The sequence below is a fragment of the Taudactylus pleione genome, unplaced genomic scaffold (assembly GCF_031769625.1).
Source record: "Taudactylus pleione unplaced genomic scaffold, aTauple2 ptg000987l, whole genome shotgun sequence".
NCBI lineage: Eukaryota > Metazoa > Chordata > Amphibia > Anura > Myobatrachidae > Taudactylus > Taudactylus pleione.
The window spans coordinates 2,215,742-2,233,208 of NW_028285388.1; the positions used below are offsets into that span (position 1 = coordinate 2,215,742).

Consider the following 17,467-nt stretch of genomic DNA (forward strand, 5'->3'; position numbering starts at 1 on the left):
GAAAATCTGACAGTGTGTATGCACCATAAGCTTACATGCTTAATTGGTATATGGGCAGACACTGGTCTGGTCTGGTGAGCTTCCATGGTCATATGAAGGTGGGCAGACACTGACCTGGTAAGCTTACATGCTCATGGGGAGATGGGCAGACAATGCTTATGCCCATCTCCCCATTAACATGTAAGCTCCCTGGGCCAGTGTCTGCTGACCTTCCCATGAGTTTAAGCTCACTGGGGCAGTGTCTGCTCGCCTTCCCATGGGATTGTTAGCACCCCGGGGAGCTCTCACACGTCAGTAACTGATGATGTCAGGGTATATCTACGGAAGGGGATCTAGCTGTAACCACACGCTGATAGGGAGAGGGGAAGACTCTGGCCCGGGGAGCTTACACCTTGAAGGGGTGTGGAACAGCCTCTAGCCCGGGGAGCTCACACTCTCACGGGCGGACACTGGCACCCGGGGGGGTGCAGTAAAGCCAGACGTAACTCACAAAATAAATCTGCAAGTGTCCGCACAGATCGTCACCTGATTGGCTGCTGAACGGCTATACTTGGCGTCCATTGGCTATGAAGCATAGCCCCGCCTTCACAGCCGAGCTCCTTTCTCTGATTGGCTGCGCTGTTGTTATGGTTACGGCGTGTGACTATGATCCAGGGCCCGGTACTGGCCGAATTTCAGGGGCCACACAGTCACTGGTATGTATAGGGGGCTCTCCGGGCCGTGTGGGACTAACAGGCCCAGCATACCATGCCTACGTCACAGATCATTTTGTGTGGGGACGTTCATATTATTACACATATAATGGGATGATGGAATGGGGCTCACCCACAGCTCCGGATTTATTATGAGAGGTCATTAATCGCTTTATTGTGACCAGGCTCCATATCCCTGCTCCTTATATACTTTTCATTCATATTCCTGCTCCTTACATACTTCTCATTCATACGCCCTCTCCTTATATAATTCTCATTCATGTTCCTGCTCCTTATATAATTCTCATTCATGTTCCTGCTCCTTATATAATTCTCATTCATATTCCTGCTCCTTATATAATTCTCATTCATGTTCCTGCTCCTTATATAATTCTCATTCATGTTCCTGCTCCTTATATAATTCTCATTCATGTTCCTGCTCCTTATATCATTCTCATTCATATGCCTGCTCCTTATATACTTCTCATTCATAGCCCTGCTCCTTATATAATTCTCATTCATAGCCCTGCTCCTTATATAATTCTCATTCATATTCCTGATCCTTATATAATTCTCATTCATATCCCTGCTCCTTATATAATTCTCATTCATATTCCTGCTCCTTATATAATTCTCATTCATATTCCCTCCTTATATAATTCTCATTCATATTCCTGCTCCTTATATAATTATCATTCATATCCCTGCTCCTTATATAATTCTCATTCATATGTCTGCTCCTTATATAATTCTCATTCATATTCCTGCTCCTTATATAATTCTCATTCATATCCCTGCTCCTTATATAATTCTCATTCATATCCCTGCTCCTTATATAATTCTCATTCATATGTCTGCTCCTTATATAATTCTCATTCATGTTCCTGCTCCTTATATAATTCTCATTCATGTTCCTGCTCCTTATATAATTCTCATTCATGTTCCTGCTCCTTATATAATTCTCATTCATATTCCTGCTCTTTATATAATTCTCATTCATGTTCCTGCTCCTTATATAATTCTCATTCATGTTCCTGCTCCTTATATAATTCTCATTCATGTTCCTGCTCCTTATATAATTCTCATCATGTTCCTGCTCCTTATATCATTCTCATTCATATGCCTGCTCCTTATATACTTCTCATTCATAGCCCTGCTCCTTATATAATTCTCATTCATAGCCCTGCTCCTTATATAATTCTCATTCATATTCCTGATCCTTATATAATTCTCATTCATATCCCTGCTCCTTATATAATTCTCATTCATATTCCTGCTCCTTATATAATTCTCATTCATATTCCCTCCTTATATAATTCTCATTCATATTCCTGCTCCTTATATAATTATCATTCATATCCCTGCTCCTTATATAATTCTCATTCATATGTCTGCTCCTTATATAATTCTCATTCATATTCCTGCTCCTTATATAATTCTCATTCATATCCCTGCTCCTTATATAATTATCATTCATATCCCTGCTCCTTATATAATTCTCATTCATATGTCTGCTCCTTATATAATTCTCATTCATATGTCTGCTCTTTATATAATTCTCATTCATAGCCCTGCTCCTTATATAATTCTCATTCATATTCCTGATCCTTATATAATTCTCATTCATATCCCTGCTCCTTATATAATTCTCATTCATATTCCTGCTCCTTATATAATTCTCATTCATATTCCTGCTCCTTATATCATTCTCATTCATATTCCTGCTCCTTATATCATTCTCATTCATATCCCTGCTCCTTATATAATTCTCATTCATATTCCTGCTCCTTATATAATTCTCATTCATATGCCTGCTCCTTATATAATTCTCATTCATATCCCTGCTCCTTATATAATTCTCATTCATAGTCCCGCTCCTTATATAATTCTCATTCATAGTCCCGCTCCTTATATAATTTTCATTCATAGTCCTGCTCCTTATATAATACTCATTCATATGCCTGCTCCTTATATAATTCTCATTCATATCCCTGCTCCTTATATAATTCTCATTCATAGTCCCGCTCCTTATATAATTCTCATTCATAGTCCCGCTCATTATATAATTCTCATTCATAGTCCCGCTCATTATATAATTCTCATTCATAGTCCCGCTCCTTATATAATTTTCATTCATAGTCCCGCTCCTTATATAATTCTCATTCATATTCCTGCTCCTTATATAATTCTCATTCATACGCCCGCTCCTTATATCATTCTCATTCATATTCCTGCTCCTTATATCATTCTCATTCATATTCCTGCTCCTTATATCATTCTCATTCATGTTCCTGCTCCTTATATCATTCTCATTCATATGCCTGCTCCTTATATCATTCTCATTCATATGCCTGCTCCTTATATAATTCTCATTCATATTCCAGCTCCTTATATTATTCTCATTCATATTCCAGCTCCTTATATCATTCTCATACATATTCCTGCTCCTTATATAATTCTCATCAGGGCCGGTTCTAGACTTTGTGGAGCTCAGTCAGGGCGAAAGTTTACTTTGGCCCCCACCATTTATACATTGTGTATTATACATCTCACGTCACAGCAGAAATATTGTACACCATCATATTCATGGAATTCTAACAATTTATTGCAAACTAATTCTATTGTTCTTGAAGTTCAAAATGCAGCTTTATTCTTTTCTGTATAAATAGACAGCATTGCAGATGTTTAACACTGAATCGCGTCATTTTGCCCCCCGCTACACAATGCCGATAATACAGGCATTGTGGAGGAGGGGGCGGGCTAAAATGACGCATTTCTACCTCAGGGTCCTTAGGGATCCACAGGGATACCTTGGGGTATTGGTCTTGGCTCCAGCCATGGGCACCACAGAGTTAAAGATGTCCTCCCAGGATGCATCGGGCCCCCTCCTATACCCCGCCCCCAGGCCAAGGTCATCGCAGAGGGGGGCTGTATATACAGCCCCTGAAGATCTTCAAGAGCGGTAGCATAGGACTGTCCAGTGGACGTCCATGCTACCGCTCCACCACCCCCGCCGGCGCCGACCACCGGTAGTGATCCGGGGAGCTCGGCGAGCTCTTGGGGGTTCCAGCTAGCGGAACCCCCGGGGGCCTTGGACTGTGGCCGGACCTACGAGGAGCTGCATAAGGTAAGCAGCGGGCGTCTGCGGTAGGCGCCCGCTGAATCACAGTTTGGCGTCCCCAGGGCTGGGGGCTCCCTGGGGACGGCAGTATAGTGGAGCCAGGCGGATGCCTGTGCTCTCCACTAGACCACCAGGGATACGGGGCTGGAGCGTTGCGGAACACGCTCCAGCATCCCGGGGGGTTAATGGCCTGCCAGGGGAGGATGCCTTCCCTGTAGCGCACAGGAGGCTCCTCCCCATCACTGCTCTCCGCCGCCTTACATTAAGGTTACGGCGGGCTGAGGCAGTGATCCTCCCCAGGCCCGCCTCCCTTCATCCTCCGGCGGCCATTTTATGTGACAGATGCTGTGGTGACAGGGTGCGGAGCCTAGGCTGCCCCTTACATACCTCTCCTCCAGTAAAGGTCAGCGTATGTAGTGCTATCACTGCCAGGCTGTAGGTCTGTGTATGTGATAGTGCATTTAGTGCAGGGTGTTCTGCATTGTATGTGACTTTATTCTAGCGCTGTGTGCCTGATTATTTCTCCTGTCAGCCATTTTAGCTATCCCTATTTCTCCCTCCTGACCAGCCCTCTCAGTGCCAGTACTGTCAGGGTAGGAATTTTACCTCACAGTTTATGATTTATTTCTGTGAGAGGAGTGTCACATACCACTATGTCCAGTGAGGACTCTGCTAGAGGAGCACCTCTCCAATTTTCCAGCTCCAGATGTAAAGCAGGTGTGGGGGAGGGGGCGGTATTTCAGGATGGGTTATGTGCTGCATGTTTGGCCATCCCTAGTACCTCTGCTGTACCCAGCACCTCTCAGGAGCCACCTTGGGCTTGTTTTGCACAAGCCCTGACTGTTCTTGTAAATAGGCTTGCAGCCCCTCCTACGTTTCCACAATTCGGGTTTGCACAGCAGGCCGTAGTCCCGCCTCCTGTTCTGGGAGTTCCAGGACCGATAGTAATGCAGTGCCCCCCGAAACAGGTCCTTAATCAGGCTGACCCAGGTTTGTCTGATTCTGGGATGCGGGGCTCTCAGCAGGATCAATCTAGACCTGGTAAAAGACCGTTATTGTCATATCCATCCGCTCAGGATGATGAAGATGACGGCTCGTCTGATGAGGGCGAAGTTGTAGATTTTTCGGATACTGACACTCCTCAAGTAGGGGCAGAGGCTAAGTCTAGTATTTACATTCCAGGCCTCATGCGGGCAGGCCGTGCGGCCATGGTAATTACGGACGACAACTTACCGGCAGCGCCTACTCATGCTTATTTTAAAGAGGTTAAAGGAGCTGCAGCAGTATTCCCTCTAGCTGGTCAGCTAGTTAATCACATGGAGGAGGCCTGGAAAGCTTCGGGAAAAAGATTTCAACCTCAAAAGCGTCTGGCTCGTACATATCCCTTTGCGGAAGATTACTTCACTAAATGGGAGTCTCCTCCTCAGGTGGATTCTCACGTGACGCGCTTAGTAAAGAGCGCAACTTTGCCTATGCCATCTATGTCTTCTCTGACGGATACTACAGACCGTAAAGTGGAGGTGTGCCTAAAGTCTATCTATTCCCTTGCTGGAGGAGCATCTAGTCCAGCTATCGCTGTCTGCTGGGTGGCCCAGGCTATGGAAAGGTGGGCGGACGCTTTGGAAGCGTCATTTGCTTCTGAGGGTACCAGCGAACAGGTTGTGTTAGTGGGTAACCTTCGGGATTCCGCTACGTACATTAACGAAGCAGCTTTGGACTTGAGCCTGCTTACTTCTAGGATTTCGGCGGCAGCTGTGGCCGCTCGACGCTCCTTGTGGTTACGTTCGTGGAGGGCGGACGCTGAATCCAAGAAAGGCTTGGAATGCTTACCCTACAGTGGGCAGGTCCTGTTTTGACCAGCTTTGGACAAAATAGTGAACACGTTGGCGGCTGCCAAATCTGCATGTCTACCCTCAGCCCCGACTCCGTCTGGGTCTAAAAATCCGTCCTTTCGGCCCTATCGCCCTCCGGGAAAACCTAGGGTTCAGTCTTTTCCGAGACATTCAGGTCCCAAAAAGACCGCTAAGACCAAGAAGCAAGTTTGGAGTACCAGATGTCCAGCTGCCAAGCCGGACGACAAACCCTCAGCCTGACAGGTTGGGCCTCCCCTTTGGGGATCCCAAGGTGGGAGGCCGACTTCTGCAATACGCCCAGTGCTGGTTCAAAACCACCACAGACACTTGGGTAAGGGAGGTGGTATCTCAGGGATATGCCCTCTCCTTCCGCAGAAGGCCTCCTCATCAGTTCTTTGTAACAGCACGTCCTTCAGATCCAACGAAGGCTCTAGCGATCCAAGAGTCGGTGCGTTCTATGCTTCAGATGGGAGTAATAGAACCTGTTCCATTATCCCTGAGAGGGACCGTATATTACTCCAACCTTTTTCTGGTTCAAAAACCAAATGGATCATACCGACCTATACTCAACCTCAAGTCCCTGAACAAATTTTTAAGGGTCCCTCGGTTCCGAATGGAGACTCTGCGTTCCATTGTTTTAGCTATGCAACCTGGGGATTTTATGGTGTCCCTGGATATTCAGGATGCTTACCTGCATATCCCCATTGCCAGGGTTCATCAGCGTTACCTCAGATTTACAGTGTCTGACCTCCATTACCAGTTTCAGGCTCTACCGTTTGGCCTTTCCACGGCTCCTCGGGTGTTCACAAAAGTAATGGCGGTTATGGCGGCACACCTGCGGTTGCAGGGGGTTCGCCTGTTACCTTACTTGGACGACCTTCTGTTGTTGGCAGGGTCGCCACAAGTCCTTTGCAGGAATCTATAACTGACAATATCTGTATTGCAGGCTCACGGCTGGATAGTGAATTGGAAGAAGTCCTCTCTAATTCCTTCTCAGTGAATGGTCCATCTCGGGGCATTGTTGGACTCTCAGCAACAGAGGATCTTCTTGACGGAGGAAAAGATAGCCCTGTTGCAGTCCAAAATATGCAATGTTCTAAGCAGTCGGCGAGTGTCTCTTCTCTCAGTGATGAAGTTACTGGGTTCCATGGTGTCAACGTTTGACATGGTGAAGTATGCCCAGTTCCATTCCAGGCCTCTACAAATGTTGATCCTGTCCAGATGGGACAGATATCCCCGTCGAATAAAGACACAGATGATCAGGCTCACTCCGGAAGTGCGCCTGTGGTGGTTACAAAAGTCTCATCTCAGCAGGGGACGTCCGTTTTGGATTTTCGGATTGGGTCCTTCTAACAACGGATGCCTGCCTTCGGGGCTGGGGTGCTGTGACAGGCCCACACGTCTTCCAGGGACGGTGGACGTCAGAGGAATCGGACCTGCCAATCAATATATTGGAAATTCGAGCAATGTTCAGAGCGCTGCAGCATGCAAGACCGTTCCTGCGCAGGTTCAGTCAGACAACGCCACCACGGTGGCTTACCTAAATCGTCAGGGAGGAACTCGAAGCCAAGCGGCTCTAAGGGAGGTGTCCCGCATTCTGACTTGGGCAGAAGGCAATCTTCCTGCCATTTCGGCCGTCTTCATTCCGGGTGTGCTCAACTGGGAGGCGGACTTCCTCAGCCGCCACGATGTACACCCGGGGGAATGGTCTCTTCATCAGGAGGTGTTCCAACTCATGATGGACAAGTGGGGTCTTTCCGAAATAGACCTCATGGCCTCCAGACACAACCGCAAGCTGTGGGCGTACGGATCCCGAACAAGAGACGCAGGAGCTCTCCTGGTGGACGCTCTGTGGGCACGATGGAACTTCGTCAAGCATAAGCTTTTGACACATTTGCTTCTCAGGATGCTTCCTTCGGGCGGCGGATTCTCCTCTCTGCACAGGAGCGTCCCCTGCCTTGAAGGATACTGCTTTAGGACATCCCCAAGGTATCCCTGTGGATCCCTAAGGACCCTGAGGTAGAAAACAGGAGATATGGTAAGAACTTACCTTTGTTATCTTCGTTTCTACGAAGTCCTTAGGGTCCACAGGGCGCACGCCCTGACGCCCTGTGCTTCCGTAGGGTGTTGTTCTGGTCACCAGTTTCTGTCTCCCTTTTCTATGAGAATGTGAATCTTGTGTGTTCCAGACTTTCTTCTTCCTTTTTCCTCTCTCCCGGCCTATGGCTTTATACTAAAACTGAGGTGCCTTGGCCTGGGGGCGGGGTATAGGAGGGGGCCCGGTGCATCCTGGGAGGACATCTTTAACTCTGTGGTGCCCATGGCTGGAGCCAAGACCTATACCCCAAGGTATCCCTGTGGACCCTAAGGACTTCATAGAAATGGAGATAACAAAGGTAAGTTCTTACCATATCTCCTGTTTTCAGTGTGAATCGCGTCACCGGCCCCCTCTGCTGTGGGGGTTTAACTATTAATCGCGGGGGGGGTGTCTCTGGGGGATCGGTGGCTGCCGGGAGGCTTGCCTGCCTTTCCGGGGGGCCGGGAGCTGCTCCCAATTTTCGGGAAGCTCCCGGCCAAATCGGGAGGGTAGGCATCGCCAAGCCTGTAGACAGATAGATATTCATACACGGAGAAATGCCAGCACACACTATTAAAGTTCATTATCCAGGGTACATCCTCAATATGCTTTTCAAGTTAAAGTGAACATATAACAAATACACCAATCAAACATAACAATAAAACCGACAAGTGAAGTGAATAACAGTGATTATCCTATTACAATGGCACCTGACAAGGGCTGGGATGTATTATGCAGCAAGGGAGCAGTCAGTTCTTGAAGTTGATGTGTTGGAAACAGGAAGAATGAGCGAGTGTAAGTATCTGAGTGACCAGACCAGGGCCACATTGTGATGACCAGACGACTGGGTCAGAGCATCTCCTTAACATCAGGTCTTGTGGGGTGTTCCCGGCATGCAGTAGTTAGTACCTACCAAAAGTGGTCCAAGGAAGGACCACTGCAAACACTGCTCAGGAATGGTTTGAGGAACATGACAGAGTTCAAGGTGATGACTTGGGCTCCAAATTCCCCAGATCTCAATCTGGTCGAGCATCTGTGGGATGTGCTGGAAAAACAAGTCCGAGCCGTGGAGGTCCCAACCTTACACCTTACAGGATCTGCTGCTAACGTCTTGGTGCCAGATAACACAGGACGCCTTCAGAGGTCTTGTGGGGTCCATGCCTTGACGGGTTGCATGATGGGGACCTACACAATATGTAGGTGATCGGTGTATATAAGAAACGGGGTGCTCACTGCAGACTGCATAATGTCCACAATTATTTTTTAATGTTTACATTCCACCATACAGTGTTATTACATACAGCATAGCGATGTTTCAGCCCATAAAGTGGATCCTTATAAAGACTCGCACAGAGGATACCTTCATTACCCTATCAAGGCAAAGTGTAGCATGCTGCACATTGGAGTAGGTATGAATACCTATGCAAATTCAATCCAGGTGTCCAGGTGTGCCATTAATTAGAGATCCTAGATATCTAGTAATACATATGCCCCATAGTGCTGTATCTAGGGGTCCAGGTGCCCTTGCCAAAGTGAAGGACTTGCCACACTCCCACCCCAATCATTTGAATAAGTATACAGTATATTATGATGCAAGACCACCATAGTATAGAACGTTCAGTGACAGGTGTTAGAGGAGACCAGAGAATTCAGAACCTCAGGACTTTATCAAACACAGAGGTGTCAGCAGTATGTCACAGGTATAAATATACTGGTTGGGTATAGGATCCCGGCAGTCAGAATACCAACAGGATTTGGTAAGTATCCTTACCCTAACCCTCCCCCTAACCCTAACACTCCCCTCCCACAGCCTATCCCTAACACTCCCCTCCCGCAGCCTAACCCTAACACTCCCCTCCCACAGCCTATCCCTAACACTCCCCTCCCGTAGCCTAACCCTAACACTCTCCTCCCACAGCCTATCCCTAACACTCCCCTCCCGCAGCCTAACCCTAACGCTCCCCTCCCACAGCCTAACCCTCCCCTCCCGCAGCCTATCCCTAACACTCCCCTCCCGCAGCCTAACCCTAACGCTCCCCTCCCACAGCCTAACCCTCCCCTCCCGCAGCCTATCCCTAACACTCCCCTCCTGCAGCCTAACACTCCCCTCCCGCAGCCTATCCCTAACACTCCCCTCCCACAGCCTATCCCTAACCCTCCACTCCCGCAGCCTATCCCTAACACTCCCCTCCCGCAGCCAAACCCTAACGCTCCCCTCCAGCAGCCTAACCCTAACACTCCCCTCCCGCAGCCTATCCCTAACAATCCCCTCCCGCAGCCTATCCCTAACACTCCCCTCCCGCAGCCTATCCCTAACCCTCCACTCCCGCAGCCTAACCCTAATGCTCCCCTCCCGCAGCCTAACCCTCCCTTCCCGCAGCCTATCCCTAACCCTCCACTCCGGCAGCCTATCCCTAACACTCCCCTCCTGCAGCCTAACACTCCCCTCCCGCAGCCTATCCCTAACCCTCCACTTCCGCAGCCTATCCCTAACACTCCCCTCCTGCAGCCTAACACTCCCCTCCTGCAGCCTAACCCTCCCCTCCCACAGCCTATCCCTAACACTCCCCTCCCGCAGCCTATCCCTAACCCTCCACTCCCGCAGCCTATCCCTAACACTCCCCTCCCGCAGCCTAACCCTAACGCTCCCCTCCCGCAGCCTAACCCTAACACTCCCCTCCCGCAGCCTATCCCTAACACTCCCCTCCCGCAGCCCAACCCTCACACTCCCCTCCCACAGCCTATCCCTAACCCTCCCCTCCCGCAGCCTATCCCTAACACTCCCCTCCCGCAGCCTATCCCTAACACTCCCCTACCGCAGCCCAACCCTCACACTCCCCTCCCGCAGCCTAACCCTAACACTCCACTCCCCCTAGTGCCTATCCCTAACCCTAATACTCATTGTCGGGATTTCAGCGGTCTGGAGCAGGGATCCAGACCACCGGGATGCCGGCTACATCCCAAATATACGGTGTGTAGTCGAGATGCAGACAGTTGAAATGCGGACCGCTGGCTTCCCGACTGTCAAATCCCGGCAAGGTACTAATGACAGGTGTCGAATTTCTGATGCCTGTCATTAGACCTACGCTGGGAGCCCGATGCCCGGCTTACCGTACAAAGGTAAGCCGGACACAGACAACCGAGTGGGGGGACTTGGGGTTAGGCACCCCCCGGGAGGGATAGGGTAGGGGAAGGGGGGGTTAGGGTTAGACACCCCCAGGAGTCTTAGGTTTAGGGTGCGGGGAAGTGGAGGTTAGGTTTAGGCACTTACAGGGGGGGGGTTAGGGTTAGGCACCCCTAAAGGAGGGTTAGTGGGGAGAGGGTTAGCAATAGTTAAAATTGTTACCATCAGGATTTTGGACGCTGCCGGTGTTCCGCTGTCGGGATTTGAACCGTCGGACATGGGTCCGGCGGTCATTCATAGAAGTTGCACTAGGACATCCTCATTATAGTAGTGGGATTTTAGCCTTCCTTATTTTAATGATGATGAATTGTGGTGCCCCCCCCTCGTCCAGCACCCCCGTGGTGTGCCATCTTGACCAACCCCTTGGTACTGCCTTGTGTATGTCTATAGCAGTGATTCCCAACCTTGGTCCTCGAGGCACACTAACAGTCCTGGTTTTCATGATATCCATGCTTACGCACAGATAGTTAAATCAAAATAACTGAGGCACTAATTAAGACACCTGTGATCCAGTATGGCTATCCTCAAAACCTGGAGTGTTCGTGTGCCTTGAGGACCGTGGTTGGGAACCCCTGGTCTATAGGTATATATACAGTAAACATTAGCCTAATGTGAAAGTCACTGGTTTAAAGGTCTGAAGCAAACGTGATCTAGCACAGAGATTCTGAGAGTATTGGGTTTGCCTGCACTGTATGACATTTGTGGTCTGTGTGATCAGTGGCAGGGTCACTTCTGTGTCTTCAGCCCCTGGAATGGCTCAGACGTGGCTCAGACGTGGCACTGCATTTGTCTTACTCTTATTACATAACTGTGGTTCCCATTTCCTGTTATCCAGGGATCATTGGTCATTTCTGGAGGCATTACCTTGTTGCCCATCAATCAGCAGGGCCCAGCATGCCAGGTAACATGGATCTCACAGCCGGGCTAAGCAGCTTGCTGCATGTTGAGAGTGAGATCGGGGACCATTATGAAGATTTATTGATGCTGCGGAGCCAGAGACAGTCTCTCATGGTTCATGGCTGCGCTCATTCTGTCTTCTTCTACAAACTGCTGCTCTGCGCCCGGTGAGTACTCCGCACCTGATCTATAAACCCAACATTCAATAAACTAATACTAATACCTGTTACTCTTTCCTGGCTCTCAGGCAGCAGCTACTGATGGACCCTCTCATTGCCTCCAGGATCCCACATGGGTCGCTCTCCAAGGGTATTCCTGTAGGCATCATTGGAGGAGGTCATCTGGGGAAGCAACTAGTTAAATGTCTTATTGGCTTAAAAGAAATTGAACCTCAACACATTTGTGTCTCCACCCGCAGACCAGAAACTCTCCGTATGTATAACACCCCCCTGTACCCATCACCTGTACTGCCCCCTTCCCTGCCATACAGTATCAGCCCAAAGACAGGAAACACTCTGTATGTATAACACCCCCCCAGTACCCACCATCACCTGTACTGCCACCTTCCCTGCCATACAGTATCAGCCTGCACACTGGAAACATATAACACCCCCCCAGTACCCACCATCACCTGCACTGCCCCCTTCCCTGCCATACAGTATCAGCCCAAAGACTGGAAACACTCTGTATGTATAACACCCCCCCCCAGTACCCATCACCTGTACTGCCCCCTTCCCAGCATCACCTGTACTGCCCCCTTCTCTGCCATACAGTATCAGCCTGCACACCGGAAACACTCTGTATGTATAACAACCCCCAGTACTCACCATCACCTGTACTGCCCCCTTCCCTGCCATACAGTATCAGCCCAAAGACAGGAAACACTCTGTATGTATAACACCCCCCCAGTACCCACCATCACCTGTACTGCCCCCTTCCCTGCCATACAGTATCAGCCCAAAGACTGGAAACACTCTGTATGTATAACACCCCCCCCCAGTACCCATCACCTGTACTGCCCCCTTCCCAGCATCACCTGTACTGCCCCCTTCTCTGCCATACAGTATCAGCCTGCACACCGGAAACACTCTGTATGTATAACAACCCCCAGTACTCACCATCACCTGTACTGCCCCCTTCCCTGCCTTACAGTATCAGCCTGCACACCGGAAACACTCTGTATGTATAACACCCCCCCAGTACCCACCATCACTTGTACTGCCCCCTTCCGTGCCATACAGTATCAGCCTACACACCGGAAACAGTCTGTATGTATAACACCCCCCAATACCCACCATCACCTGCACTGCCCCCTTCCCTGCCATACAGTATCAGCCTACACACCGGAAACACTCTGTATGTATAACACCCCCCCAGTACCCACCATCAACTGTACTGCCCCCTTCCCTGCCTTACAGTATCAGCCTGCACACCGGAAATACTCTGTATGTATAACGCCCCCCAGTACCCACCATCACCTGTACTGCCCCCTTCCCTGCCATACAGTATCAGCCTGCACACCGGAAACACTCTGTATGTATAACACCCCCCAGTACCCACCATCACCTGCACTGCCTCCTTGCCTGCCATACAGTATCAGCCTGCACACCGGAAACACTCTGTATGTATAACACCCCCCCAGTACCCACCATCACCTACACTGCCCCCTTCCCTGCCATACAGTATTAGTCTGCATACCAGAAACACTCCGTATGTATAACAACCCCCTGTACCCATCACCTGTACTACCCCCTTCCCTGCCATACAGTATCAGCCTGCACACTGGAAACACTTTGTATGTATAACACCCCCCAGTACCCACCATCACCTGTACTGCCCCCTTCCCTGCCAAACAGTATCAGCCTGCACACCGATAACACTCTGTATGTATAACACCCCCCCCAGTACCCACCATCACCTCCACTGCCCCCTTCCCTGCCATACAGTATCAGCCTGCACACCGGAAACACTCTGTATGTATAACACCCCCCAATACCCACCATCACCTGTACTGCCCCCTTCCCTGCCATACAGTATCAGCCTGCACACCGGAAACACTTTGTATGTATAACACCCCCCCCCAGTACCCATCACCTGTACTGCCCCCTTCCCAGCATCACCTGTACTGCCCCCTTCTCTGCCATACAGTATCAGCCTGCACACCGGAAACACTCTGTATGTATAACAACCCCCAGTACTCACCATCACCTGTACTGCCCCCTTCCCTGCCATACAGTATCAGCCCAAAGACAGGAAACACTCTGTATGTATAACACCCCCCCAGTACCCACCATCACCTGTACTGCCCCCTTCCCTGCCATACAGTATCAGCCCAAAGACTGGAAACACTCTGTATGTATAACACCCCCCCCCCAGTACCCATCACCTGTACTGCCCCCTTCCCAGCATCACCTGTACTGCCCCCTTCTCTGCCATACAGTATCAGCCTGCACACCGGAAACACTCTGTATGTATAACAACCCCCAGTACTCACCATCACCTGTACTGCCCCCTTCCCTGCCATACAGTATCAGCCCAAAGACAGGAAACACTCTGTATGTATAACACCCCCCCAGTACCCACCATCACCTGTACTGCCCCCTTCCCTGCCATACAGTATCAGCCCAAATACTGGAAACACTCTGTATGTATAACACCCCCCCCCCAGTACCCATCACCTGTACTGCCCCCTTCCCAGCATCACCTGTACTGCCCCCTTCTCTGCCATACAGTATCAGCCTGCACACCGGAAACACTCTGTATGTATAACAACCCCCAGTACTCACCATCACCTGTACTGCCCCCTTCCCTGCCTTACAGTATCAGCCTGCACACCGGAAACACTCTGTATGTATAACACCCCCCAGTACCCACCATCACCTGCACTGCCTCCTTCCCTGCCATACAGTATCAGCCTGCACACCGATAACACTCTGTATGTATAACACCCCCCCAGTACCCACCATCACCTCCACTGCCCCCTTCCCTGCCATACAGTATCAGCCTGCACACCGGAAACACTCTGTATGTATAACAACCCCCAGTACCCACCATCACCTGTACTGCCCCCTTCCCTGCCTTACAGTATCAGCCTGCACACCGGAAACACTCTGTATGTATAACAACCCCCCAGTACCCACCATCACCTGTACTGCCCTCCTCCTTGCCATACAGTATAAGCCTGCACACCGGAAACACTCTGTATGTATAACACCCCCCAGTACCCACCGTCACCTGCACTGCCCCCTTCCCTGCCATACAGTATCAGCCTGCACACCGGAAACACTCTGTATGGATAACACCCCCCCAGTACCCACCATCACCTGTACTGCCCCCTTCCCTGCCATACAGTATCAGCCTGCACACCGGAAACACTCTGTATGTATAACACCTCCCAATACCCACCATCACCTGCACTGCCCCCTTCCCTGCCATACAGTATCAGCCTGCACACCGGAAACACTCTGTATGTATAACACCCCCCCAGTACCCACCATCACTTGTACTGCCCCCTTCCGTGCCATACAGTATCAGCCTACACACCGGAAACAGTCTGTATGTATAACACCCCCCAATACCCACCATCACCTGCACTGCCCCCTTCCCTGCCATACAGTATCAGCCTACACACCGGAAACACTCTGTATGTATAACACCCCCCCAGTACCCACCATCAACTGTACTGCCCCCTTCCCTGCCTTACAGTATCAGCCTGCACACCGGAAACACTCTGTATGTATAACACCTCCCCCAGTACCCACCATCACCTGTACTGCCCCCTTCCCTGCCTTACAGTATCAGCCTGCACACCGGAAATACTCTGTATGTATAACACCCCCCAGTACCCACCATCACCTGTACTGCCCCCTTCCCTGCCATACAGTATCAGCCTGCACACCGGAAACACTCTGTATGTATAACACCCCCCAGTACCCACCATCACCTGCACTGCCTCCTTGCCTGCCATACAGTATCAGCCTGCACACCGGAAACACTCTGTATGTATAACACCCCCCCAGTACCCACCATCACCTACACTGCCCCCTTCCCTGCCATACAGTATTAGTCTGCATACCAGAAACACTCCGTATGTATAACAACCCCCTGTAACCATCACCTGTACTACCCCCTTCCCTGCCATACAGTATCAGCCTGCACACCGGAAACACTTTGTATGTATAACACCCCCCAGTACCCACCATCACCTGTACTGCCCCCTTCCCTGCCAAACAGTATCAGCCTGCACACCGATAACACTCTGTATGTATAACACCCCCCCCAGTACCCACCATCACCTCCACTGCCCCCTTCCCTGCCATACAGTATCAGCCTGCACACCGGAAACACTCTGTATGTATAACACCCCCCAATACCCACCATCACCTGTACTGCCCCCTTCCCTGCCATACAGTATCAGCCTGCACACCGGAAACACTTTGTATGTATAAAACCCCCCAGTACCCACCATCACCTGTACTGCCCCCTTCCCTGCCATACAGTATCAGCCTGCACACCGGAAACACTTTGTATGTATAAAACCCCCCAGTACCCACCATCACCTGTACTGCCCCCTTCCCTGCCATACAGTATCAGCCTGCACACCGGAAACACTCCGTATGTATAACAACCCCCTGTACCCATCATCTGTACTGCCCCCTTCCCTGCCATACAGTATCAGCCTGCACACCGGAAACACTTTGTATGTATAACACCCCCCAGTACCCACCATCACCTGCACTGCCTCCTTGCCTGCCATACAGTATCAGCCTGCACACCGGAAACACTTTGTATGTATAACACCCCCCCAGTACCCACCATCACCTACACTGCCCCCTTCCCTGCCATACAGTATCAGTCTGCACACCAGAAACACTCCGTATGTATAACAACCCCCTGTACCCATCACCTGTACTGCCCCCTTCTCTGCCATACAGTATCAGCCTGCACACCGATAACACTCTGTATGTATAACACCCCCCCAGTACCCACCATCACCTCCACTGCCCCCTTCCCTACCTTACAGTATCAGCCTGCTCACCGGAAACACTCTGTATGTATAACACCCCCCAATACCCACCATCACCTGTACTGTCCCCATCCCTGCCATACAGTATCAGCCTGCACACCGGAAACACTTTGTATGTATAACACCCCCCCAGTACCCACCATCACCTGTACTGCCCCCTTCCCTGCCATACAGTATCAGCCTGCACACCGGAAACACTCTGTATGTATAACACCCCCCAGTACCCACCATCACCTGCACTGCCTCCTTGCCTGCCATACAGTATCAGCCTGCACACCGGAAACACTCTGTATGTATAACACCCCCCCAGTACCCACCGTCACCTGCACTGCCCCCTTCCCTGCCATACAGTATCAGCCTGCACACCGGAAACACTCCGTATGTATAACAACCCCCTGTACCCATCACCTGTACTGCCCCCTTCCCTGCCATACAGTATCAGCCTGCACACCGGAAACACTTTGTATGTATAACACCCCCCAGTACCCACCATCACATGTACTGCCCCCTTCCCTGCCATACAGTATCAGCCTGCACACCGATAACACTCTGTATGTATAACACCCCCCAGTACCCACCATCACCTCCACTGCCCCCTTCCCTGCCATACAGTATCA

At 50.3% G+C, this 17,467-nt stretch overlaps 1 protein-coding gene across 1 annotated transcript in view; it reads left to right on the forward strand.

The window, feature by feature from the left end:
- Positions 1 to 649: 649 nt before the first annotated feature.
- The window catches only part of NOXRED1 (NADP dependent oxidoreductase domain containing 1), a 47,112-nt gene continuing 30,294 nt past the window's right edge, over positions 650 to 17,467 (forward strand). The window contains exons 1-3 of the mRNA XM_088460881.1: positions 650 to 695; positions 11,763 to 11,991; positions 12,072 to 12,256. Coding sequence (XP_088317007.1) covers positions 11,822 to 11,991; positions 12,072 to 12,256 — 355 coding nt within the window. The 5' untranslated portion in view covers positions 650 to 695; positions 11,763 to 11,821. The remainder of the gene's footprint in view (positions 696 to 11,762; positions 11,992 to 12,071; positions 12,257 to 17,467) is intronic.